We start from the raw sequence: 24311 nt of genomic DNA, 5'->3' as shown, positions 1-24311 counted from the left end.
ACAACAGCCACACCACAGTGCCACAGCACTGACACTGCACTGCCCACACCTGTCACCGTCCCTGACACCAAACTGCCGACACTGTCACCGTCCCTGACACCACAGCCACACCACAGTGCCACAGCACTGACACCAAACTGACGACACCAACACCGTCCCTGACACCACAGTGCTGCCAGCCCTGACACCATCCAACACAACAGCCACACCACAATGCCACAGCACTGACACCAAACTGACGACACCGACACCGTGTCTGACACCGCAGTGCCAACACTGTCACCGTCCCTGACACCGCAGTGCCAACACTGTCATCGTCCCTGATATTGCAGTGCCAACACTGTCACCGTCCCTGACACAACAGCCACACCACAATGCCACAGCACTGACACCAAACTGCTGACACTATCACCACCCCTGACACCACAGTGCCACCACCCGTCACCAACCCTGACACAACAGCCACACCTCACTGCCACAGCACTGCCACCACCTGACACCATCCCAACACCGCACTGCCACCACACTGTCACCATCCCTGACACCATCCTGACACAACAGCCACACAGCACTGCCACCACAGTGCCACCACCCAACACCACACTGCCACAGCACTGACACCACCCCTGTCATCATCCCTGACACAACAGCCACACCACACTGCCATTACACTGACACCACAGTGCCACCACCCCTGACACCACACAGCCACAGCACTGCCACCACCCCTGACACCACAGTGCCACCACACCTCGCCAAAGTCTAAAACAAACACCCGAGCTCCTCAGAGAGAAATCAACAAGTTTCACTGAAAGCTTGAAAACACCGTCCCAAACATCAGTGTAAAAACCAAACCTCAGAAACAAGTCTCTGTGAAGGCCCCAAGAATGTGATTTTAAACATAAAACAGTAAAAATATTCCTCACATTTTAAAATTTAAACAGAAAAACCACATGTGTAGTTTAAGTGTAAACTTGTGTGATATGAAACCAGAATTCTAATAAGTTAAGAAAAACTAGTTCAAATTCGTGTTTTTAATTTATTAGATAATTTATCAAAATTAGATAATTTATCATCTGTAAAATATGTTAAAACCTGCTTATGATGTTTTTAGCTGCTGGCATTAGATTTCATTTTTTATCAGATTTAGTTTCATTAAATTTTGTTTGTGTTATTTCATGGAAAATCAGCTTTGATTCTGTGCAGAAGGATCATTTTTTCCATGGGTTAAAACTTGTCAAGTTAAGTTGGTTGGGTTGTTGTTTGGTGGGTTTTTTCCCAGCTCATTTTTGCTGTGATACTTTTAATATTGAGCTAAAATAAACTGATCGCACAAATTTCTTTGTCTGTTAATTTCCTCTGGGAAGAGAATAAAACAAGTTTTGAAATAAAACAGATTTCTGAACAATCTGAGATTTCTGCACGTTCAGAAATTTTTCTGATGTTCAGAAATGTGAGATTTCATGTCCAGTTCCTCCCAAACTTCACAGAAAGCAAGAACATCAAACTCCTTCATCCAACTGCAGGATTAATTACAGAATTTATATTCTTCCCTTATTAAATCACATTTAGCACTCCCAATCCAATTAATTAGCACATCACAGAGCTGGCTGCAGGTTCGGGTGTTTTTCTGTGCTAACCAGCAGCTTGAGATTTTTGGTTTTCTGTTGGTTTCAGAATTATGAATTAATGAAAACATGGAGCCTCAACCCAAGGAATTTATCCATACTTTATCAATTTATCAATACCTGTCTCTCACATGGTGCTTGGCTGGTTTTTGGGGGCCAGGGGGACAAAATTATCTTTGCAGCAGCAAACACAACCACTCACCTGAACTCTGCAGGGTCAGTCCTGAGAGATCTTTGAAGAGAAGACAGAGAAAAAAATGAGTGCAGAGGAACATTCAGAGATCTCAAAACATGTTCAAAATTCATCAGCCATTAAAAATTTTATTTATCAGCTTATCCTAAGAAAAGTGACAGAAAGGTTTAAAAAAAAACCCACCAGAAACTTCTCCTTCACACCTGGAACAAAGGTGAAAGAATGACTGTTCTAAGAAAGGTGTGAGCACGTTTGTAATTTATAACCAGATCGTTGACTCACAAATTGTCAACCCCGGTGTCACACCTCACCCAGTGTCACACCCCAGTGTCACACCTCACCCCAATGTCACACCTCACCCCAGTGTCACACCTCACCCCAGTGTCACACCTCACCCCAGTGTCACACCTCACCCAGTGTCACACCTCACCCAGTGTCACACCTCACCCCAGTGTCACACCTCAGTGTCACACCTCACCCCAATGTCACACCTCACCGAGTGTCACACCTCACCCAGTGTCACACCTCACCCCGGTGTGTGTCACACCTCACCTGGTGTCACACCTCACCCCAGTGTCACACCTCAGTGTCACACCTCACCCAATGTCACACCTCACCCCAATGTCACACCTCACCCCAATGTCACACCTCACCCCAGTGTCACACCTCACCCCAGTGTCACACCTCACCCAGTGTCACACCGCACCCCAGTGTCACACCTCAGTGTCACACCTCACCCCAATATCACACCCCGGTGTCACACCTCACCCCAGTGTCACACCTCAGTGTCACACCTCACCCAGTGTCACACCCCAGTGTCACACCTCACCCCGGTGTCACACCTCACCCCAATATCACACCCCGGTGTCACACCTCACCCCAGTGTCACACCTTACCCCAGTGTCACACCTCACCCCAGTGTCACACCTCACCCCAATGTCACACCTCACCCAATGTCACACCTCACCCCAATGTCACACCTCAGTGTCACACCTCACCCCAGTGTCACACCTCACCCCAATGTCACACCTCACCCAATGTCACACCTCACCCCAATGTCACACCCCAGTGTCACACCTCAGTGTCACACCTCACCCCAATGTCACACCTCAGTGTCACACCTCACCTGGTGTCACACCTCACCCCAATGTGTGTCACACCTCACCCCAGTGTGTGTCACACCCCGGTGTCACACCCCAGTGTCACACCTCACCCCAGTGTGTGTCACACCTCAGTGTCACACCTCACCCCAATGTCACACCTCAGTGTCACACCTCACCCCAGTGTGTGTCACACCCCAATGTCACACCTCACCCCGGTGTCACACCCCAATGTCACACCCCAGTGTCACACCTCACCCCGGCTGTACTCACCGATACCAGGCGACACCACCCGCTCGTAGTGGTAGGGGTTGACACAGACACTGTCACATTTCAGGTCAAAGGCGTACTGACAGTACTTGACGTGCTTGAGTTCATTCTTGTGCAGGTCAGGCCACCGCCAGAGACGGGCGTAGATCACGTGGGGGAACCCCTTGCGACCGGCCACCTGCAGAGACACAACAGCGTGACGGGACAGCCACGAGGGGTTGTTGAATTTCACTGGTCACCTAGAGAGACACAACAGCGTGATGGTGAAACAACCACGAGGGGTTGTTGAATTTCACCGGCCACCTGCAGAGACACAACAGCATGATGGAACAACCACGAGGGGTTGTTGAATTTCACCGGCCACCTGCAGAGACACAACAGCGTGATGGAACAACCACAAGGGGTTGTTGAATTTCACCAGCCACCTGCAGAGACACAACAGCGTGATGGGACAACCACGACGGGTTGTTGAATTTCACCGGCCACCTGCAGAGACACAACAGCGTGATGGGACAACCACGAGGGGTTGCTGAATTTCACACTGGGAGGAGCGGAAAGGGACAGGGACAAACAGCACCAAGCCCTGTCTCTGTCACCAAAATATAAAATAATGGTGGTGTGTAGTTTGGGTGTGTGGTGTGTAGTTTGGGTGTGGTGGTGTGTAGTTTGGGTGTGTGGTGTGTAGTTGGGGTGTGTGGTGTGTAGTTTGGGTGTGTGTGTAGTTTGGGTGTGTGGTGTGTAGTTTGGGTGTGTGGTGTATAGTTTGGGTGTGTGGTGTGTAGTTTGGGTGTGGTGTGTAGTTTGGGTGTGGTGTGTAGTTTGGGTGTGGGGTGTGTAGTTTGGGTGTGTGGTGTGTAGTTGGGGTGTGTGGTGTGTAGTTGGGGTGTGTGGTGTGTAGTTTGGGTGTGTGGTGTGTAGTTTGGGTGTGTGGTGTGTAGTTTGGGTGTGTGGTGTGTAGTTGGGGTGTGTGGTGTGTAGTTGGGGTGTGTGGTGTGTAGTTTGGGTGTGTGGTGTGTAGTTTGGGTGTGTGGTGTGTAGTTTGGGTGTGTGGTGTGTAGTTTGGGTGTGTGGTGTGTAGTTGGGGTGTGGTGTGTAGTTTGGGTGTGGTGGTGTGTAGTTTGGGTGTGTGGTGTGTAGTTTGGGTGTGTGGTGTGTAGTTGGGGTGTGTGGTGTGTAGTTGGGGTGTGTGGTGTGTAGTTTGGGTGTGTGGTGTGTAGTTGGGGTGTGTGGTGTGTAGTTGGGGTGTGTGGTGTGTAGTTTGGGTGTGTGGTGTGTAGTTTGGGTGTGTGGTGTGTAGTTGGGGTGTGTGGTGTGTAGTTTGGGTGTGTGGTGTGTAGTTGGGGTGTGTGGTGTGTAGTTTGGGTGTGTGGTGTGTAGTTTGGGTGTGTGGTGTGTAGTTTGGGTGTGTGGTGTGTAGTTTGGGTGTGGTGTGTAGTTTGGGTGTGTGGTGTGTAGTTTGGGTGTGTGGTGTGTAGTTTGGGTGTGTGGTGTGTAGTTGGGGTGTGGTGGTGTGTAGTTTGGGTGTGTGGTGTGTAGTTTGGGTGTGTGGTGTGTAGTTTGGGTGTGTGGTGTGTAGTTTGGGTGTGTGGTGTGTAGTTTGGGTGTTGTTTATCCAATTTCTGTGCCCGACAGAAATAAGTTTTTGTTAAGATCAGTGGTGTGATTTTTAAATCAAAAATAGTGGATGTAAAATGGCAACAGCAGAACGGGAGGTTCTGGGTGTTGTCACCTTCACCAGGTGGGTGTGAAGGAGCTTTGCCCCAGAAGAACAGGAAGGAGATGCTGAGCTACACTGTCAGGAATTTACAGGCAGAAGAATGCCAGAAATGAAATGAAATGAAATGAAATGAAATGAAATGAAATGAAATGAAATGAAATAAAATAAATAAAATTGAAATAAAATTGAAATAAAGTAAAATTTAAAAAAATAAAATAAAATAGAAATAAAATAAAATAGAATAAAATAAAATAGAATAAAATAAAATAAAGTAAAATAAAATAAAATAAATAAAATAAAATAAAATAAAATAAAATAAAATAAAATAAAATAGAATAAAATAAAATAGAATAAAATAAAATAAAATAAAATAAAATAGAATAAAATAAAATAAAGTAAAATAAAATAAAATAAACAAAATAAAATAAAATAAAATAAAATAAAATAAAATAAAATAAAATAAAATAAAATAAAATAAAATAAAATAAAATAAAATAAGGTTTCTAGGGCAGACAGAGCTATCCATCCAACACGCCACCTGCCCTGGGACAAGGAGGTGACAGCCCCAGCTGGGCAGGGGCTGAGCCCTGACCAAGCACAGCTCATGCACATCCTCAGCAGAGCTCCTGCAGCACCCCAAAATCTCCTGCAGTGACCCCAAAATCTCCTTTAAGAGCCCCAGAATCTCCTTTAGGAGCCCCAAAATCTCCTGCAGTGACCCCAAAATCTTATTTAGGAGCCCCAAAATCTGCAGCAACCCCAGAATCTCCTTTAGGAGCCCCAGGATCTCCTTTAGGAGCCCCAGAATCCCCTTTAGGAGCCCCAAAACCTCCTTTAGGAGCCCCAAAACCTCCTTTAGGCGCCCCAGAATCCCCTTTAGGAGCCCCAGGATCTGCTTTAGGAGCACCAGAACCTCCTTTAGGAGCCCCAAAACCTCCTTTAGGCACCCCAAAATCCCCTTTAGGAGCCCCAGAATCCCCTTTAGGAGCCCCAAAATCTCCTTTAGGCGCCCCAGGATCCCCTTTAGGAGCCCCAGGATCCCCTTTAGGAGCCCCAAAACCTCCTTTAGGAGCCCCAGAATCCCCTTTAGGAGCCCCAAAACCTCCTTTAGGAGCCCCAAAACCTCCTTTAGGCGCCCCAGAATCCCCTTTAGGAGCCCCAAAACCTCCTTTAGGAGCCCCAAAACCTCCTTTAGGCGCCCCAGAATCCCCTTTAGGAGCCCCAGAATCCCCTTTAGGAGCCCCAGGATCCCCTTTAGGAGCCCCAGGATCTGCTTTAGGAGCACCAGAACCTCCTTTAGGAGCCCCAAAACCTCCTTTAGGCACCCCAAAATCCCCTTTAGGAGCCCCAGAATCCCCTTTAGGAGCCCCAAAATCTCCTTTAGGCGCCCCAGAATCTCCTTTAGGAGCCCCAGGATCCCCTTTAGGCGCCCCAGAATCCCCTTTAGGAGCCTCAGGAACTCCTTTAGGAGCCCCAAAAACTCCTTTAGGAGCCCCAGGATCCCCTTTAGGAGCCCCAAAATGTCCTGCAGTGACCCCAAAATCTCCTTTAGGTGCCCCAGAATCCCCTTTAGGCGCCCCAAAACCTCCTTTAGGCGCCCCAGGATCCCCTTTAGGAGCCCCAAAATCCCCTTCAGGCGCCCCAAAATCTCCTTTAGGAGCCCCAAAACCTCCTTTAGGAGCCCCAAAATCCCCTTCAGGAGCCCCAGATCCCCTTTAGGCACCCCTGAATCTCCTTTAGGAGCCCCAGGAACTCCTTTAGGAGCCCCAGGATCTCCTTTAGGAGCCCCAGGATCTCCTTTAGGCGCCCCAAAACCTCCTTTAGGAGCCCCAAAATCCCCTTTAGGAGCCCCAAAACCTCCTTTAGGCGCCCCAAAATCCCCTTTAGGCTCCCAGGATCCCCTTCAGGCGCCCCAGGATCCCCTTTAGGAGCCCCAAAACCTCCTTTAGGCACTCCAAAATCCCCTTTAGGCGCCCCAGGATCCCCTTTAGGCGCCCCAGGATCCCCTTTAGGAGCCCCAAAACCTCCTTTAGGCACTCCAAAATCCCCTTTAGGCGCCCCAGAATCCCCTTTAGGAGCCCCAGGATCTCCTTTAGGAGCACCAGAATCCCCTTTAGGCACCCCAAAATCCCTTTTAGGCGCCCCAGGATCTCCTTTAGGAGCCCCAAAACCTCCTTTAGGAGCCCCAGGATCCCCTTTAGGCGCCCCAGAATCTCCTTTAGGCGCCCCAGGATCCCCTTTAGGCTCCCAGGATCCCCTTCAGGCGCCCCAGGATCTCCTTTAGGCGCCCCAAAATCCCCTTTAGGCTCCCAGGATCCCCTTCAGGCGCCCCAGGATCCCCTTTAGGAGCCCCAGAATCCCCTTTAGGAGCCCCAAAACCTCCTTTAGGCGCCCCAGGATCCCCTTTAGGCTCCCAAAACCCCCTTTAGGCACCCCAAAATCCCCTTTAGGCGCCCCAGGATCCCCTTTAGGAGCCCCAGGATCCCCTTTAGGCACTCCAAAATCCCCTTTAGGCTCCCAGAATCCCCTTCAGGCGCCCCAGAATCCCCTTTAGGCTCCCAGGATCCCCTTTAGGCTCCCAGGATCCCCTCCAGGCGCCCCAACCCAATGTAACTTTCACCGCCGCTGACCTGCAGCCGGCCGTCCAGCGTCCTCTGGATGGTCACGCACTTGCTGGGGTGGGCGCCGTTGGTGGTGATGGCCGTGATGAGCGAGTCCAGCTCGTCCTTCTTCTCCTTGAGCTTCTTGACCAGGCTCTCGATGGCGCGCTTGGCGAAGGTCTCGCTCTCGCCGCCCTGCCGGTGGCACATCAGGCTGTGCACGATGCTCAGGCACGCGTCGTTGCTGGTCGGGGTGTTGGTGATAGACATATTGTCCATTTGGCACAGCTCTCCCTCGCAGGCCGACTGTTAGTTCTTGGGGGGGCTGTTGTGGTTCTCGAGGTGATGAACAAGAGGTGATCCAAGTCCAGACGGACTGTCTCTTGGAGGAAAAAAATATCCACGTTAGAATTGCTTTTAACAAATTTCAGATCACGTTTCTGAGCAAGTCTTTTATTTCCAAACTAAGTGCAGGGTATTAAAAACACATTAAAAAAAATGCAATGCTTGTCCCAATGCCTGCACAGTTTTAGACAAGTCGTTTATTTCCAAACTAAGTGCAGGGTATTAAAAACACATTAAAAAAAATGCAATGCTTGTCCCAATGCCTGCACAGTTTTAGACAAGTCTTTTATTTCCAAACTAAGTGCAGGGTATTAAAAACACATTAAAAAAAATGCAATGCTTGTCCCAATGCCTGCACAGTTTTAGATAAGTCTTTTATTTCCAAACTAAGTGCAGGGCATTAAAAACACATGACATTAAAAAATGCAATGCTTGTCCCAATGCCTGCACAGTTTTAGGTAAGTCTTTTATTTCCAAGCTAAGTGCAGGGTATTAAAAAATGCAAAAAAAAAAATTAAAAAATTGTCCCACCAATGCACAGTTTTAGATATAAGATTTATTCTCCCCCTTGTAACAATATTTAGATAAAGGTCACAGTTTAGTGTGTGTACAGAAAGGAGGGGGATCCTTAAAGGAATCAGGGAAAGGAGAACAATGATTCCCAAGGTTTTATACTGGAAAGGGTGGAACCAGGTGAGAATATTGGCTGGGAGTTCAGGGGATTCAGCTGATTTTAACAAACCCTGAGCAGTGAGGAAACACCAACACACACCAGGGTCACCTTTATCCAACAGCTCTGCCTGTAGCTCAGATCTGTTCTACCTCACACTAACTCTACTGCTCTTTGCTAGAAAGGCAAAAAAACTGTGCCTGGCTGTTCTCTTAATTTATGAAATTCAGCACCACGTGTATCATTAGGTATGAAAATCCCAATATTTGGCATTTCTGGATCAAGACAAACCAACCAGAGCCACTCAGAAAAAAAAAAACAAACCCTTCCCACTTGTCTTCCACAGAGAAGCTGCCAAAAAGCTGCTCTGGTTCTGGCTCCACGTAACCACCCACTGACACATTTCCAGGGGTGGGACTCCCTCAGAACACCGAAACAAACGCACAGAAGGGATTTTACCACGTTTTCACAGCAAGCTGAAAACACAAAACCTTTCTGAAAACTACCACGTCGCTTTTAACTGTAAATAAAATATATCTGATATTCAAAAGTTCAGGGGGAAAACAAGGCTGTCACTTTATCAGAAGGGAGACCTGCTGCTGCACTGGAATTTTCCGTGTTATTAGAGGCACTGAAGTAGCAGCTTTTTATTGGAAACAAACGTGTTGCACAAAAATAAGAGTGTGATGTTAATTTAAAAAGTTAGGGCGTCACAGAGTGTGAACACATGGCTTCCCTCCTTGTAAAATGAACAAATCCAGCACCATTTCTAAAGGAAACAAACTCTTCCTCAGTTGATATTTCCTACGGTTTTAACTGGAATACATCACTCAAAAAAACAAACAGTGCAGATCCTTCCCCCTCCCTCCCATACTCAAACCTTTCCTTCTTTTGTCAGGATGCTTCTTCACTTAATTTTTCCCAAAGGAAAACCTCTAAATCTGAGTAGGATCACAGAGTTTTTTTTCTACCTAGCTATTTGTGCTGTTTTTTTTTTTTTTTTTTGGTGCTTCAATTCATTAAGCCCCTTTCAAAAGTCAAGCTTAACCTGCCAGTCATTATGGCAACTCACACTAATCTGTAAACACCTGCCAGCTACTAGAGAATAGAACATCATTTTCCTTAAATACAGAACACCACCCCAGACAGATGTGCATAACTCATCACAAATAAATCAGCTGAAGGAGCATTAAATAAAGATTTGTTCCACTAAGAAATAAAGAGTAAATTACACAACAAGTGAACAACAACCAGCACAGCGAATTGTTGCACTAAGAAATAACGAGTTAATTACACAAGTGAACAACAACCAGCACAGCGAATTGTTGCACTAAGAAATAACAAGTTAATTACACAAGTGAACAACAACCAGCACAGCGAACTGTTGCACTAAGAAGTAACGAGCACACCACAAAACAAGCGAACAACAACCAGTGCTCCAGGTAACCTGAGCACCAGAACATCCCCTCGGAAGGGGAGGTGAATCTGACTGACAAAAGCTCAGACTGCTGACTGACTGCTCAGACTGTACTCCTCCCCAGAGACCCCGCTGCCGCCCTGACCCAACAGCCCCATCCCTGCCCGCACAGAGAGGGGCAGTAAACCAGAGCACAGACACTCCAGAGCTGAGCCTGTGACAGGTAATTCAGCCAGAAACCGTTACCTGGGCACTCAGAGCTCCTCTCCCAGCACAGAGAGGGGCAGTAAACCAGAGCACGGACACTCCAGAGCTGAGCCTGTGACAGGTAATTCAGCCAGAAACCGTTACCTGGGCACTCAGAGCTCCTCTCCCAGCACAGAGAGGGGCAGTAAACCAGAGCACGGACACTCCAGAGCTGAGCCTGTGACAGGTAATTCAGCCAGAAACCGTTACCTGGGCACTCAGAGCTCCTCTCCCAGCACAGAGAGGGGCAGTAAACCAGAGCACAGACACTCCAGAGCTGAGCCTGTGACAGGTAATTCAGCCAGAAACCGTTACCTGGGCACTCAGAGCTCCTCTCCCCGCACAGAGAGGGGCAGTAAACCAGAGCACAGACACTCCAGAGCTGAGCCTGTGACAGGTAATTCAGCCAGAAACCGTTACCTGGGCACTCAGAGCTCCTCTCCCATCCCAGCACACAGAGGGGCAGTAAATCAGAGCACAGACACTCCAGAGCTGAGCCTGTGACAGGTAATTCAGCCAGAAACCGTTACCTGGGCACTCAGAGCTCCTCTCCCAGCACAGAGAGGGGCAGTAAACCAGAGCACAGACACTCCAGAGCTGAGCCTGTGACAGGTAATTCAGCCAGAAACCGTTACCTGGGCACTCAGAGCTCCTCTCCCAGCACAGAGAGGGGCAGTAAACCAGAGCACAGACACTCCAGAGCTGAGCCTGTGACAGGTAATTCAGCCAGAAACCGTTACCTGGGCACTCAGAGCTCCTCTCCCAGCACAGAGAGGGGCAGTAAACCAGAGCACAGACACTCCAGAGCTGAGCCTGTGACAGGCAGCTCAGCCAGAAACCGTTACCTGGGCACTCAGAGCTCCTCTCCCAGCACAGAGAGGGGCAGTAAACCAGAGCACGGGCACTGCCAGAGCTGAGCCTGTGACAGGTAATTCAGCCAGAAACCGTTACCTGGGCACTCAGAGCTCCTCTCCCATCCCTGCACAGAGAGGGGCAGTAAACCAGAGCACAGACACTCCAGAGCTGAGCCTGTGACAGGTAATTCAGCCAGAAACCGTTACCTGGGCACTCAGAGCTCCTCTCCCCGCACAGAGAGGGGCAGTAAACCAGAGCACAGACACTCCAGAGCTGAGCCTGTGACAGGTAATTCAGCCAGAAACCGTTACCTGGGCACTCAGAGCTCCTCTCCCAGCACAGAGAGGGGCAGTAAACCAGAGCACAGACACTCCAGAGCTGAGCCTGTGACAGGTAATTCAGCCAGAAACCGTTACCTGGGCACTCAGAGCTCCTCTCCCAGCACAGAGAGGGGCAGTAAACCAGAGCACAGACACTGCCAGAGCTGAGCCTGTGACAGGTAATTCAGCCAGAAACCGTTACCTGGGCACTCAGAGCTCCTCTCCCGGCACAGAGAGGGGCAGTAAACCAGAGCACAGACACTCCAGAGCTGAGCCTGTGACAGGTAATTCAGCCAGAAACCGTTACCTGGGCACTCAGAGCTCCTCTCCCATCCCAGCACACAGAGGGGCAGTAAATCAGAGCACAGACACTCCAGAGCTGAGCCTGTGACAGGTAATTCAGCCAGAAACCGTTACCTGGGCACTCAGAGCTCCTCTCCCAGCACAGAGAGGGGCAGTAAACCAGAGCACAGACACTCCAGAGCTGAGCCTGTGACAGGCAGCTCAGCCCTGGGCACTCAGAGCTCCTCTCCCAGCGCTCTGCCAGGATCTGCTCCCACCCTACTTATCCTGGTGCTGCGGGCAGGAATGCAAAACAAGCCCCGCGCTGACCCAGACGCAGCCGTGTTTTGGGACAGGCTCTCCCCAAACAGCCCTTATCTCCCTGCTGTGACCAGATAACAGGACAAGGCTGCACCCTCTGCATCCTCTGCTCAGGCATTCCCTCCCTGCTGGGTGTTCCTGACCGCCCTGAGGACGGCAGGCCAAGTGCAAAAAGCAGGTGAGAGGGGATAAAAAACGAGGAGTTTGTGGGACGGGAATTCAACGTTCCGCCTCTGTGCCAGCATCTCCTCAGCAATGCAGCCCAAGAACAAGAAAAACTCGGCTTAAAAACACTCACAGCAGCTCTTCAATTAAGTGTTTGAGAGACAGGATCACTAGGATGGCCTTGCTAGAGGCCCACGAGCTGCTGAGGAGTCTGAAAAACACACACAGAGCCTGGAGAAGGGCTGGAGAAACAGGACAAAGCCTTTCTGATTTGCACAGTTAGGAAACAAACTCCACGTGGATTTCACCTCCTTGCCTGCATGGAGGTGTTTCCACAGCTGTGCAGAAGCTGCAGAAGGGCAGAGGCTGCTAAAAAATCTCCAAAACCTTGCTAAGCCCCAGTCAAAGTGCTCTAGGCATTCAGCCACGCAGATCTAAACTTAGCTGAAAAATCCTTTTGTCCAAACAATTCCCACGTCCAATCTGGTTGTGATTTGGCTCTGAAGTTACAAACCCAGCTCCTTTAACTCTCACATCCTTCCCTCCACGTTAAAAGCAATTTTAAAGGAATTAAAGAGCGATGATGCTGAATGCTGTGCTTGAGAAAAAAAAAAAAAAAAAAGTTAAAATACACAGCACAGCCTTGGGGAAACAGCTCCTGCAGGAGTCAGGGCTGCAGGGAGAGCAGGATCCAGCATGGGTTTGAGACTGGGAGTGTTGGAAATCCAACCAGTCTGCGAAGTTAAAAATCAAACAGTAAAAGGTTTTACTGCAAAAAGTAAGGTTAAACTTAGTGGAATGCAGAAAATAAACTCAAGGCTCAGAAGATGTGTAAGTAGCCATAATTATCTCACATTTAAAATGTAGCAGTGACATAGTAAAGAACTCCCAAATAATCACTGGCCTTGAAAAAACTCAATCACTTAAGCACAATGAGCATTCAAATTTAGATTTCCAGAATATGTTGTTCTGATGTTCATTTCCACAACATGTGAGAAAAGCCTACTCAAAAACTTACAGAATGCACTTCTAGTGGCCCAGTAGGATAGAAAAAATACATCTCTTTTTGGTTAGCAGTGTATCTACCAGCTATTTGAAAAAATCATAATACAAAAACACTCAGAAGGGAAATAAGTTTTTTACCTCTTTGTTGAAAAGGAAAGCGAAGCTTTTTCTGTCTGTAATAAATTCAGATTTCCTAGACAGACACGTGGATTCTTTTGCACTTACCTTTCAATTTTGTACTCAGTAACTCTTCCAAGCCACGATACATCATAAAGTATTATTTAGCTCAGGAGACAGCCCAGTGCCAGCTGAGGGCACTGAAATGCCCAGCACAGCAGCCCTGCAGTGCCTGCTGCCCTCACCCGGCACGGATTCCTCGTCAGGATGCCCTGACACGGCCTGGGGATGTGAGGGATGTGAAGGATTTGGGGATGTGAGGGATGTGGGGATGTGAAGGATGTGGGGATGTGGGGATGTGAAGGATTTGGGGATGTGAAGGATTTGGGGATGTGAAGGATTTGGGGATGTGAAGGATGTGGGGATGTGAAGGATGTGGAGGATGTGAAGGATCTGGGGATGTGAAGGATTTGGGGATGTGAAGGATTTGGGGATGTGAAGGATTTGGGGATGTGAAGGATGTGGGGATGTGAAGGATGTGAAGGATTTGGGGATGTGAAGGATTTGGGGATGTGAAGGATTTGGGGATGTGAAGGATGTGAAGGATTTGGGGATGTGAAGGATTTGGGGATGTGAAGGATGTGAGGATGTGAAGGATTTGGGGATGTGAAGGGTTTGGGGATGTGAAGGATGTGAAGGATTTGGGGATGTGAAGGATTTGGGGATGTGAAGGATTTGGGGACGTGAAGGGTTTGGGGACGTGAAGGATTTGGGGATGTGAAGGGTTTGGGGATGTGAAGGATTTGGGGATGTGAAGGATGTGAAGGATTTGGGGATGTGAAGGATGTGGGGATGTGAAGGATTTGGGGATGTGAAGGATGTGGGGATGTGAAGGATGTGAGGGATTTGGGGATGTGAAGGATTTGGGGATGTGAAGGATGTGGGGATGTGAAGGATGTGGGGATGTGAAGGATGTAGGAGATGTGAAGGATGTGGGGATGTGAAGGATGCAGGAGATGTGGGGATGTGAGGGATGTGGGGATGTGAAGGATGTGGGGATGTGAGGATGTGAAGGATTTGGGGATGTGAAGGATGTGGGGATGTGAAGGATGTGAAGGATTTGGGGATGTGAGGATGTGAAGGATTTGGGGATGTGAAGGATTTGGGGATGTGAAGGATTTGGGGATGTGAAGGATGCAGGATTGTGAGGGATGTGGGGATGTGAGGGATGTGGGGATGTGAAGGATTTGGGGATGTGAAGGATTTGGGGATGTGAAGGATGTGAGGGATTTGGGGATGTGAAGGATGTGGGGATGTGAAGGATGTGAAGGATTTGGGGATGTGAAGGATTTGGGGATGTGAAGGATTTGGGGATGTGGGGATGTGAAGGATTTGGGGATGTGAAGGATGTGAAGGATTTGGGGATGTGAAGGATTTGGGGATGTGAAGGATGCAGGAGATGTGAAGGATTTGGGAGATGTGAGGGATGCAGGAGATGTGAAGGATGCAGGATTGTGAGGGATGTGGGGATGTGAAGGATTTGGGTTGTGATTCCGGGCAATCAGGCTCCAGGGTGAGCAGGGAAGCCAATAAACACAAAACACACCTGGAAGAACAAATCAGTATTTCCACGTGGCAACCATGACGGCGTTTTTTGGGAAATTGCAGGTGAGGAAAAGCAGGAACTGCCTGCTCCAAGCTGGCTGCGATGCTCTGGGAGCTGATTCCCGAGGAACAGCCATCCCAGACAGATTCCCAGCACTCTGACACCCGGCAGGAACGCCAGGCTAGCGAGCTGGCTAATTAGAACAGCGTGCAAATTGACATCCCGCTACAACACTTCACACCAGTAACGGAGGGAAGGGCTCCTGCATCAGCTGCCGCCTCCACAATTAGACAACAGGAGATGCCACAGAGCAGCGCACGCCCGATGGATTTAACCACCGAAACGTTACCGCCGAGTTTCGGTGGTTAATAATGCAGGGGCAGGAGTTTTATGATAAACAGCGCGGAGGAAAATCCATAAACCGATGGGACAAAAAGCAGCCCGTGGTTTGACAGAGATACAATATTAAAGCGCAGGTACTTTCCTGCACATTAGGCTTTTATCTCCGTGCCCCTCGGGCAGCAGACACAGAGCAATTAGCACAGGGAAAGGGGAAGAGCTCCGGGAAGGCACCAGGCAGCGCCCCGGAACACCATCCTGGGCGTGCATCTGAATCACCATCAATTCTCCTCATCTCCCTGGCAGCGGCCACCGAAATTTGAGACGCACGGCAGCACAAAAGGAACGGGAGGAGAGCTGGAGGAAAACTCTGGGCGGCAGCGTTTTGTTTTGACATGAACGCGGGCTCGGGAAGCGGGAGCAGCCGCTCCTCCTGGGGCGAGGAGCAGCGCCGAGTTTGGGGCTCCCACTGCGCACCAGCAGAGCTCCCGAGGGTCCCGGGGAGCGAAGCCCTCTGCCGCTGCGGGGACGGGCTCCCACTCTCGGTCAGGGGATTGACACACAGTGACACCACGGCCAGCCCGCCCCCTCCCCTCTGCGTCCTCGGGGCAGCACTCCAGGGAAAGCCAACCCTGCTGTGATGGTGCGGCTGCACACACGTGTTTCACACCCCAGAAAATCCTATTCCGATTTCAATTTAAGCATTTATCTCCTCTTTCTCATTTTTATTTTCTGAGAAAGCACACGGCTGAAAAAAAAAAACCCCCCAAACCGAGTGCTCCTTTGGGCGCAGGGTCAGCGCGGCCAGAGCAGGCGGATCCGCTCAGCACACGGCACAGCAGCTCCTCGGAGCCACACACCTCGGCCAGGGCCCCACCCAGCCGCGCCCAGAGGGAGCGTGCAGAGGTAACATCTGCTCCTTGCAGCAATCTGCACGGGGACAGTGTTCTCTTGACAAAAAAAAAATAAAAATTAAAAAAAAAAAATCACCTCTGGGCACAGCAAGCGTGGAAAATTCCAGCCCCGACCAAAAGTACAGTTTTTCAGTAGGTTAACAACGGAGAGAAACGGAGCCCTGAAATCCCTGCAGGACGTTAAGGGCAGCTCCTCGCCGGGATCTGCTCTCAGCACCTTTGTTCTCACAAACCCCTCGATTCCTCTCCCAGCTCACAGCCCCGTGTGCCAGCCCAGCCCGAGCGCATTATGTAAAGAGCTGTCCACTTAGAAACTGAGCCCTCATCAGCGCCAGGCACTCGGCGCTTCTCCCTGCGCCTCAGCTCTTGCAAATAAAGTTCCTGAGCCGATATTAAACACGCGTGCTTATGCAACAAGCGCATCCGGAGGGGTCCGCGGGCGCGGAGCGGGGAGGAACAGGCGGGCACAGGGCGAGCCCGGGGCAGGGCCGGGCTGCTCGGGGCTGGAAGGGGCAGAACCGGAGCGCAGGAGGCCGGCAGCCGAGCAGGGCACAGCGGGAGCCCTGGCCGGACAGAGACCGGCGGCCCGAGAGGGCACGGCGCTGTCTGCAGCGCCCAACAGCGCAGCCAGCGCTGCCCCAGCCCCGCACCCGCACCCGCACCGCGACAGGCGCTAATGATCTGTAATTAACAGCCGTGCCCCCCCGCAACGGGAAACCCGCAGCCCGAAGCGGACACGGCCCAGAGCCCCCGCGAAGCCGCGGGGCAGCGCTCGGCCGCCCGGCCCGCACGGCGGAACCCCCGAAGCTCGGCAGTGCCGCGGGGTCACGGCTCCTCTCTGGCCGAGGCGGCGGAAGGGCACGGGAGGAGGGGCGCGGTGAGACCGGGGCACTGAGGGGGGAGAGGTGCGCGGGCAGCGCGGGAGGAGCGCACGGGAGCGGAGCAGGGCAGGAGCCCCGGGAAGGAGCCGGGGAAGGAGGGGAGGCGGCCGGGAGGGGATCCCGGCGCGGCGGGCGGAGCGGGTGTTACCTGGGCCGCGGCCCGAGCCCGCCGTGAGGGGCGGCGGCGGCGGGGCAAGGCCCGGGCCTCCGCCCCCTGCCCGGGGCGCGGCGGGGCGGGGCGGGGCGGCGCTGGCGGGCGCTGCCGGCCGCCCCCGCCGCCTGCAGCCCGCGCCCGGTCCCCGCGCCGCTCGCGGCCGGTTTGTTGTCGCTGTCGCCGTCGCGGCCGCCGCCGACACGTCCGGGCCGCCGCCGCCGCCGCGCATGCGCCACATCCGGGTCCCGCGGCGCCTGCGCGGCGCGGGGAAGGGGCGCGGGCGGGCGCGTTGTGTTCGTGGTTGGCGGGCGGCGCCGCTGTGCGAGCGGAGCGGGCGGGCGCGGATCGCGGGGTCCGTGACCGGGAAAACGCTGCGGGGCCGGGGGCTGCGGGACCGGGGGCTGCAGGACCGGGGGCTGCGGGACCGGGAAAACGCTGCGGGACCGGGGGCTGCGGGACCGGGAACTGCGGGACCGGGGGCTGCGGGGCCGGGGTCTGCGGGACCGGGGCTGCGGGACCGGGGGCTGCGGGACCGGGAAAACGCTGCGGGACCGGGGGCTGCGGGGCCGGGGGCTGCGGGACCGGGGGCTGCGGGACCGGGAACTGCGGGGCCGGGGGCTGCGGGACCGGGAACTGCGGGGCCGGGGGCTGCGGGACCGGGGGTTGCGGGACCGGGGGCTGCGGGACCGGGAACTGCGGGGCCGGGGGCTGCGGGACCGGGGGCTGCGGGACCGGGAACTGCGGGGCCGGGGGCTGCGGGACCGGGGGCTGCGGGACCGGGGGCTGCGGGGCCGGGGGCTGCGGGGCCGGGGGTTCTGGGACCGGGGGTTCTGGGACCGGGGGCTGCGGGACCGGGGGGTGCGGGACCGGGGGCTGCGGGACCGGGAGCTGCGGGACCGGGGGGTGCGGGCCGTGCCCCGTGCCCGCCGTGTCACCGCCCCGCCGCTCCCCGTGCCGCGTCCAGCCCTTCCCCGGCACCTGCGGCGTGGGCGCTCCAATTCGGATTTTGGGGGCAGTAAAGCAGCGAGTGTAAACAGGTTAAATTCGGATTTTGGGGATGTAAAGCAGCGAGTGTAAACAGGTTAAATTCGGATTTTGGGGGATGTAAAGCAGCGAGTGTAAACAGGTTAAATTCGGATTTTGGGGATGTAAAGCAGCGAGTGTAAACAGGTTAAATTCGGATTTTGGGGGATGTAAAGCAGCGAATGTAAACAGGTTAAATTCAGATTTTGGGGATGTAAAGCAGCGAGTGTAAACAGGTTAAATTCGGATTTTGGGGATGTAAAGCAGCGAGTGTAAACAGGTTAAATTCGGATTTTGGGGGATGTAAAGCAGCGAGTGTAAACAGGTTAAATTCGGATTTTGGGGATGTAAAGCAGCGAGTGTAAACAGGTTAAATTCGGATTTTGGGGATGTAAAGCAGCGAGTGTAAACAGGTTAAATTCGGATTTTGGGGGATGTAAAGCAGCGAGTGTAAACAGGTTAAATTCGGATTTTGGGGGATGTAAAGCAGCGAGTGTAAACAGGTTAAATTCGGATTTTGGGGATGTAAAGCAGCGAGTGTAAACAGGTTAAATTCGGATTTTGGGGGATGTAAAGCAGCGAGTGTAAACAGGTTAAATTCGGATTTTGGGGCAGTAAAGCAGCGAGTGTAAACAGGTTAAATTCGGATTTTTGGGGCAGTAAAGCAGCGAGTGTAAACAGGTTAAATTCGGATTTTGGGGGATGTAAAGCAGCGAGTGTAAACAGGTTAAATTCGGATTTTGGGGATGTAAAGCAGCGAGTGTAAACAGGTTAAATTCGGATTTTGGGGGATGTAAAGCAGCGAATGTAAACAGGTTAAATTCGGATTTTGGGGCAGTAAAGCAGCGAGTGTAAACAGGTTAAATTCGGATTTTGGGGGGATGTAAAGCAGCGAGTGTAAACAGGTTAAATTCGGATTTAGGGGGAAGTGAAGCAGCGAGTGTAAACAGGTTAAATTCGGATTTTGGGGATGTAAAGCAGCGAGTGTAAACAGGTTAAATTCGGATTTTGGGGATGTAAAGCAGCGAGTGTAAACAGGTTAAATTCGGATTTTGGGGGCAGTAAAGCAGCGAGTGTAAACAGGTTAAATTCGGATTTTGGGGGATGTAAAGCAGCGAGTGTAAACAGGTTAAATTCGGATTTTGGGGGATGTAAAGCAGCGAGTGTAAACAGGTTAAATTCGGATTTTGGGGGATGTAAAGCAGCGAGTGTAAACAGGTTAAATTCAGATTTTGGGGATGTAAAGCAGCGAGTGTAAACAGGTTAAATTCGGATTTTGGGGGATGTAAAGCAGCGAGTGTAAACAGGTTAAATTCGGATTTTGGGGGATGTAAAGCAGCGAGTGTAAACAGGTTAAATTCGGATTTTGGGGGATGTAAAGCAGCGAGTGTAAACAGGTTAAATTCGGATTTTGGGGATGTAAAGCAGCGAGTGCAAACAGGTTAAATTCGGATTTTGGGGCAGTGAAGCAGCGAGTGTAAACAGGTTAAATTCGGATTTTGGGGATGTAAAGCAGCGAGTGTAAACAGGTTAAATTCGGATTTTGGGGGATGTAAAGCAGCGAGTGTAAACAGGTTAAATTCGGATTTTGGGGATGTAAAGCAGCGAGTGTAAACAGGTTAAATTCGGATTTTGGGGGATGTAAAGCAGCGAGTGTAAACAGGTTAAATTCGGATTTTGGGGCAGTAAAGCAGCGAGTGTAAACAGGTTAAATTCGGATTTTGGGGATGTAAAGCAGCGAGTGTAAACAGGTTAAATTCGGATTTTGGGGGATGTAAAGCAGCGAGTGTAAACAGGTTAAATTCGGATTTTGGGGGATGTAAAGCAGCGAGTGTAAACAGGTTAAATTCGGATTTTGGGGGATGTAAAGCAGCGAGTGTAAACAGGTTAAATTCGGATTTTGGGGATGTAAAGCAGCGAGTGTAAACAGGTTAAATTCGGATTTTGGGGGCAGTAAAGCAGCGAGTGTAAACAGGTTAAATTCGGATTTTGGGGATGTAAAGCAGCGAGTGTAAACAGGTTAAATTCGGATTTTGGGGATGTAAAGCAGCGAGTGCAAACAGGTTAAATTCGGATTTTGGGGCAGTGAAGCAGCGAGTGTAAACAGGTTAAATTCGGATTTTGGGGATGTAAAGCAGCGAGTGTAAACAGGTTAAATTCGGATTTTGGGGGCAGTAAAGCAGCGAGTGTAAACAGGTTAAATTCGGATTTTGGGGGATGTAAAGCAGCGAGTGTAAACAGGTTAAATTCGGATTTTGGGGGCAGTAAAGCAGCGAGTGTAAACAGGTTAAATTCGGATTTTGGGGATGTAAAGCAGCGAGTGTAAACAGGTTAAATTCGGATTTTGGGGATGTAAAGCAGCGAGTGTAAACAGGTTAAATTCGGATTTTGGGGGATGTAAAGCAGCGAGTGTAAACAGGTTAAATTCGGATTTTGGGGGCAGTAAAGCAGCGAGTGTAAACAGGTTAAATTCGGATTTTGGGGGATGTAAAGCAGCGAGTGTAAACAGGTTAAATTCGGATTTTGGGGGCAGTAAAGCAGCGAGTGTAAACAGGTTAAATTCGGATTTTGGGGGCAGTAAAGCAGCGAGTGTAAACAGGTTAAATTCGGATTTTGGGGATGTAAAGCAGCGAGTGTAAACAGGTTAAATTCGGATTTTGGGGATGTAAAGCAGCGAGTGTAAACAGGTTAAATTCGGATTTTGGGGGATGTAAAGCAGCGAGTGTAAACAGGTTAAATTCGGATTTTGGGGCAGTAAAGCAGCGAGTGTAAACAGGTTAAATTCGGATTTTTGGGGCAGTAAAGCAGCGAGTGTAAACAGGTTAAATTCGGATTTTGGGGGATGTAAAGCAGCGAGTGTAAACAGGTTAAATTCGGATTTTGGGGATGTAAAGCAGCGAGTGTAAACAGGTTAAATTCGGATTTTGGGGATGTAAAGCAGCGAGTGTAAACAGGTTAAATTCGGATTTTGGGGATGTAAAGCAGCGAGTGTAAACAGGTTAAATTCGGATTTTGGGGGCAGTAAAGCAGCGAGTGTAAACAGGTTAAATTCGGATTTTGGGGGATGTAAAGCAGCGAGTGTAAACAGGTTAAATTCGGATTTTGGGGATGTAAAGCAGCGAGTGTAAACAGGTTAAATTCGGATTTTGGGGGATGTAAAGCAGCGAGTGTAAACAGGTTAAATTCGGATTTTTGGGGCAGTAAAGCAGCGAGTGTAAACAGGTTAAATTCGGATTTTGGGGGCAGTAAAGCAGCGAGTGTAAACAGGTTAAATTCGGATTTTGGGGGTGTAAAGCAGCGAGTGTAAACAGGTTAAATTCGGATTTTGGGGGATGTAAAGCAGCGAGTGTAAACAGGTTAAATTCGGATTTTGGGGGATGTAAAGCAGCGAGTGTAAACAGGTTAAATTCGGATTTTGGGGATGTAAAGCAGCGAGTGTAAACAGGTTAAATTCGGATTTTGGGGATGTAAAGCAGCGAGTGTAAAGCAGCGAGTGTAAACAGGTTAAATTCGGATTTTGGGGGATGTAAAGCAGCGAGTGTAAACAGGTTAAATTCGGATTTTGGGGATGTAAAGCAGCGAGTGCAAACAGGTTAAATTCGGATTTTGGGGCAGTAAAGCAGCGAGTGTAAACAGGTTAAATTCGGATTTTGGGGATGTAAAGCACGAGTGTAAACAGGTTAAATTCGGATTTTGGGGATGTAAAGCAGCGAGTGTAAACAGGTTAAATTCGGATTTTGGGGATGTAAAGCAGCGAGTGTAAACAGGTTAAATTCGGATTTTGGGGGATGTAAAGCAGCGAGTGTAAACAGGTTAAATTCGGATTTTGGGGGTGTAAAGCAGCGAGTGTAAACAGGTTAAATTCGGATTTTGGGGGATGTAAAGCAGCGAGTGTAAACAGGTTAAATTCGGATTTTGGGGGCAGTAAAGCAGCGAGTGTAAACAGGTTAAATTCGGATTTTGGGGCAGTAAAGCAGCGAGTGTAAACAGGTTAAATTCGGATTTTGGGGATGTAAAGCAGCGAGTGTAAACAGGTTAAATTCGGATTTTGGGGGTGTAAAGCAGCGAGTGTAAACAGGTTAAATTCGGATTTTGGGGATGTAAAGCAGCGAGTGTAAACAGGTTAAATTCGGATTTTGGGGATGTAAAGCACGAGTGTAAACAGGTTAAATTCGGATTTTGGGGCAGTAAAGCAGCGAGTGTAAACAGGTTAAATTCGGATTTTGGGGGATGTAAAGCAGCGAGTGTAAACAGGTTAAATTCGGATTTTGGGGATGTAAAGCAGCGAGTGTAAACAGGTTAAATTCGGATTTTGGGGATGTAAAGCAGCGAGTGTAAACAGGTTAAATTCGGATTTTGGGGGCAGTAAAGCAGCGAGTGTAAACAGGTTAAATTCGGATTTTGGGGGCAGTAAAGCAGCGAGTGTAAACAGGTTAAATTCGGATTTTGGGGGATGTAAAGCAGCGAGTGTAAACACGTTAAATTCGGATTTTGGGGATGTAAAGCAGCGAGTGTAAACAGGTTAAATTCGGATTTTGGGGATGTAAAGCAGCGAGTGTAAACAGGTTAAATTCGGATTTTGGGGGCAGTAAAGCAGCGAGTGTAAACAGGTTAAATTCGGATTTTGGGGGGATGTAAAGCAGCGAGTGTAAACAGGTTAAATTCGGATTTTGGGGGCAGTAAAGCAGCGAGTGTAAACAGGTTAAATTCGGATTTTGGGGATGTAAAGCAGCGAGTGTAAACAGGTTAAATTCGGATTTTGGGGGCAGTAAAGCAGCGAGTGTAAACAGGTTAAATTCGGATTTTGGGGGATGTAAAGCAGCGAGTGTAAACAGGTTAAATTCGGATTTTGGGGATGTAAAGCAGCGAGTGTAAACAGGTTAAATTCGGATTTTGGGGATGTAAAGCAGCGAGTGTAAACAGGTTAAATTCGGATTTTGGGGATGTAAAGCAGCGAGTGTAAACAGGTTAAATTCGGATTTTGGGGGGATGTAAAGCAGCGAGTGTAAACAGGTTAAATTCGGATTTTTGGGGCAGTAAAGCAGCGAGTGTAAACAGGTTAAATTCGGATTTTGGGGGATGTAAAGCAGCGAGTGTAAACAGGTTAAATTCGGATTTTGGGGATGTAAAGCAGCGAGTGTAAACAGGTTAAATTCGGATTTTGGGGATGTAAAGCAGCGAGTGTAAACAGGTTAAATTCGGATTTTGGGGATGTAAAGCAGCGAGTGTAAACAGGTTAAATTCGGATTTTGGGGGATGTAAAGCAGCGAGTGTAAACAGGTTAAATTCGGATTTTGGGGATGTAAAGCAGCGAGTGTAAACAGGTTAAATTCGGATTTTGGGGCAGTAAAGCAGCGAGTGTAAACAGGTTAAATTCGGATTTTGGGGATGTAAAGCAGCGAGTGTAAACAGGTTAAATTCGGATTTTGGGGGATGTAAAGCAGCGAGTGTAAACAGGTTAAATTCGGATTTTGGGGGCAGTGAAGCAGCGAGTGTAAACAGGTTAAATTCGGATTTTGGGGATGTAAAGCAGCGAGTGTAAACAGGTTAAATTCGGATTTTGGGGGCAGTGAAGCAGCGAGTGTAAACAGGTTAAATTCGGATTTTGGGGCAGTAAAGCAGCGAGTGTAAACAGGTTAAATTCGGATTTTGGGGATGTAAAGCAGCGAGTGTAAACAGGTTAAATTCGGATTTTGGGGGGCAGTAAAGCAGCGAGTGTAAACAGGTTAAATTCGGATTTTGGGGGATGTAAAGCAGCGAGTGTAAACAGGTTAAATTCGGATTTTGGGGATGTAAAGCAGCGAGTGTAAACAGGTTAAATTCGGATTTTGGGGATGTAAAGCAGCGAGTGTAAACAGGTTAAATTCGGATTTTGGGGGATGTAAAGCAGCGAGTGTAAACAGGTTAAATTCGGATTTTTGGGGCAGTAAAGCAGCGAGTGTAAACAGGTTAAATTCGGATTTTGGGGATGTAAAGCAGCGAGTGTAAACAGGTTAAATTCGGATTTTGGGGATGTAAAGCAGCGAGTGTAAACAGGTTAAATTCGGATTTTGGGGATGTAAAGCAGCGAGTGTAAACAGGTTAAATTCGGATTTTGGGGGATGTAAAGCAGCGAGTGTAAACAGGTTAAATTCGGATTTTGG

The 24311-nt window shown here is 49.8% G+C and overlaps 2 protein-coding genes across 2 annotated transcripts in view; one reads left to right on the top strand and one right to left on the bottom strand.

Moving 5' to 3' along the window:
• TCF4 (transcription factor 4) overlaps nucleotides 1-497 on the top strand; it is a 30630-nt gene extending 30133 nt beyond the window's left edge. Inside the window, exon 6 of the mRNA XM_056514606.1 lies at nucleotides 430-497. Coding sequence (XP_056370581.1) covers nucleotides 430-497 — 68 coding nt within the window. The remainder of the gene's footprint in view (nucleotides 1-429) is intronic.
• Nucleotides 498-1774: 1277 nt separating this feature from the next.
• On the bottom strand, nucleotides 1775-7888 carry SMAD4 (SMAD family member 4). Its single transcript, XM_056513811.1, has 3 exons — nucleotides 7539-7888; nucleotides 3195-3369; nucleotides 1775-1860 (listed from the first exon to the last, which is right to left on the bottom strand). Exons 1-3 carry the CDS (start codon nucleotides 7785-7787, stop codon nucleotides 1799-1801), a joined length of 486 nt encoding a protein of 161 aa, XP_056369786.1. The 5' UTR covers nucleotides 7788-7888; the 3' UTR covers nucleotides 1775-1798.
• Between the last annotated feature and the right edge of the window lie 16423 nt (nucleotides 7889-24311).

Source organism: Oenanthe melanoleuca, chromosome Z (assembly GCF_029582105.1).
Source record: "Oenanthe melanoleuca isolate GR-GAL-2019-014 chromosome Z, OMel1.0, whole genome shotgun sequence".
NCBI classification, from domain to species: Eukaryota; Metazoa; Chordata; class Aves; order Passeriformes; family Muscicapidae; genus Oenanthe; species Oenanthe melanoleuca.
This window is presented reverse-complemented; position numbering and strand designations above follow the sequence as displayed.

What these genes read in the sequence shown, in the direction of transcription:
- SMAD4 (XM_056513811.1), bottom strand. Translation starts at nt 7,787, where the DNA reads ATGGACAATATGTCTATCACCAACACCCCGACCAGCAACGACGCGTGC. An exon ending in CGCTGGACGGCCGGCTGCAG is followed by an intron (nt 3,370 to 7,538) that starts GTCAGCGGCGGT and finishes GTGTCTCTGCAG; the next exon opens with GTGGCCGGTCGCAAGGGGTT. An exon ending in GGTGGTGTCGCCTGGTATCG is followed by an intron (nt 1,861 to 3,194) that starts GTGAGTACAGCC and finishes TTCTCTTCAAAG; the next exon opens with ATCTCTCAGGACTGACCCTG.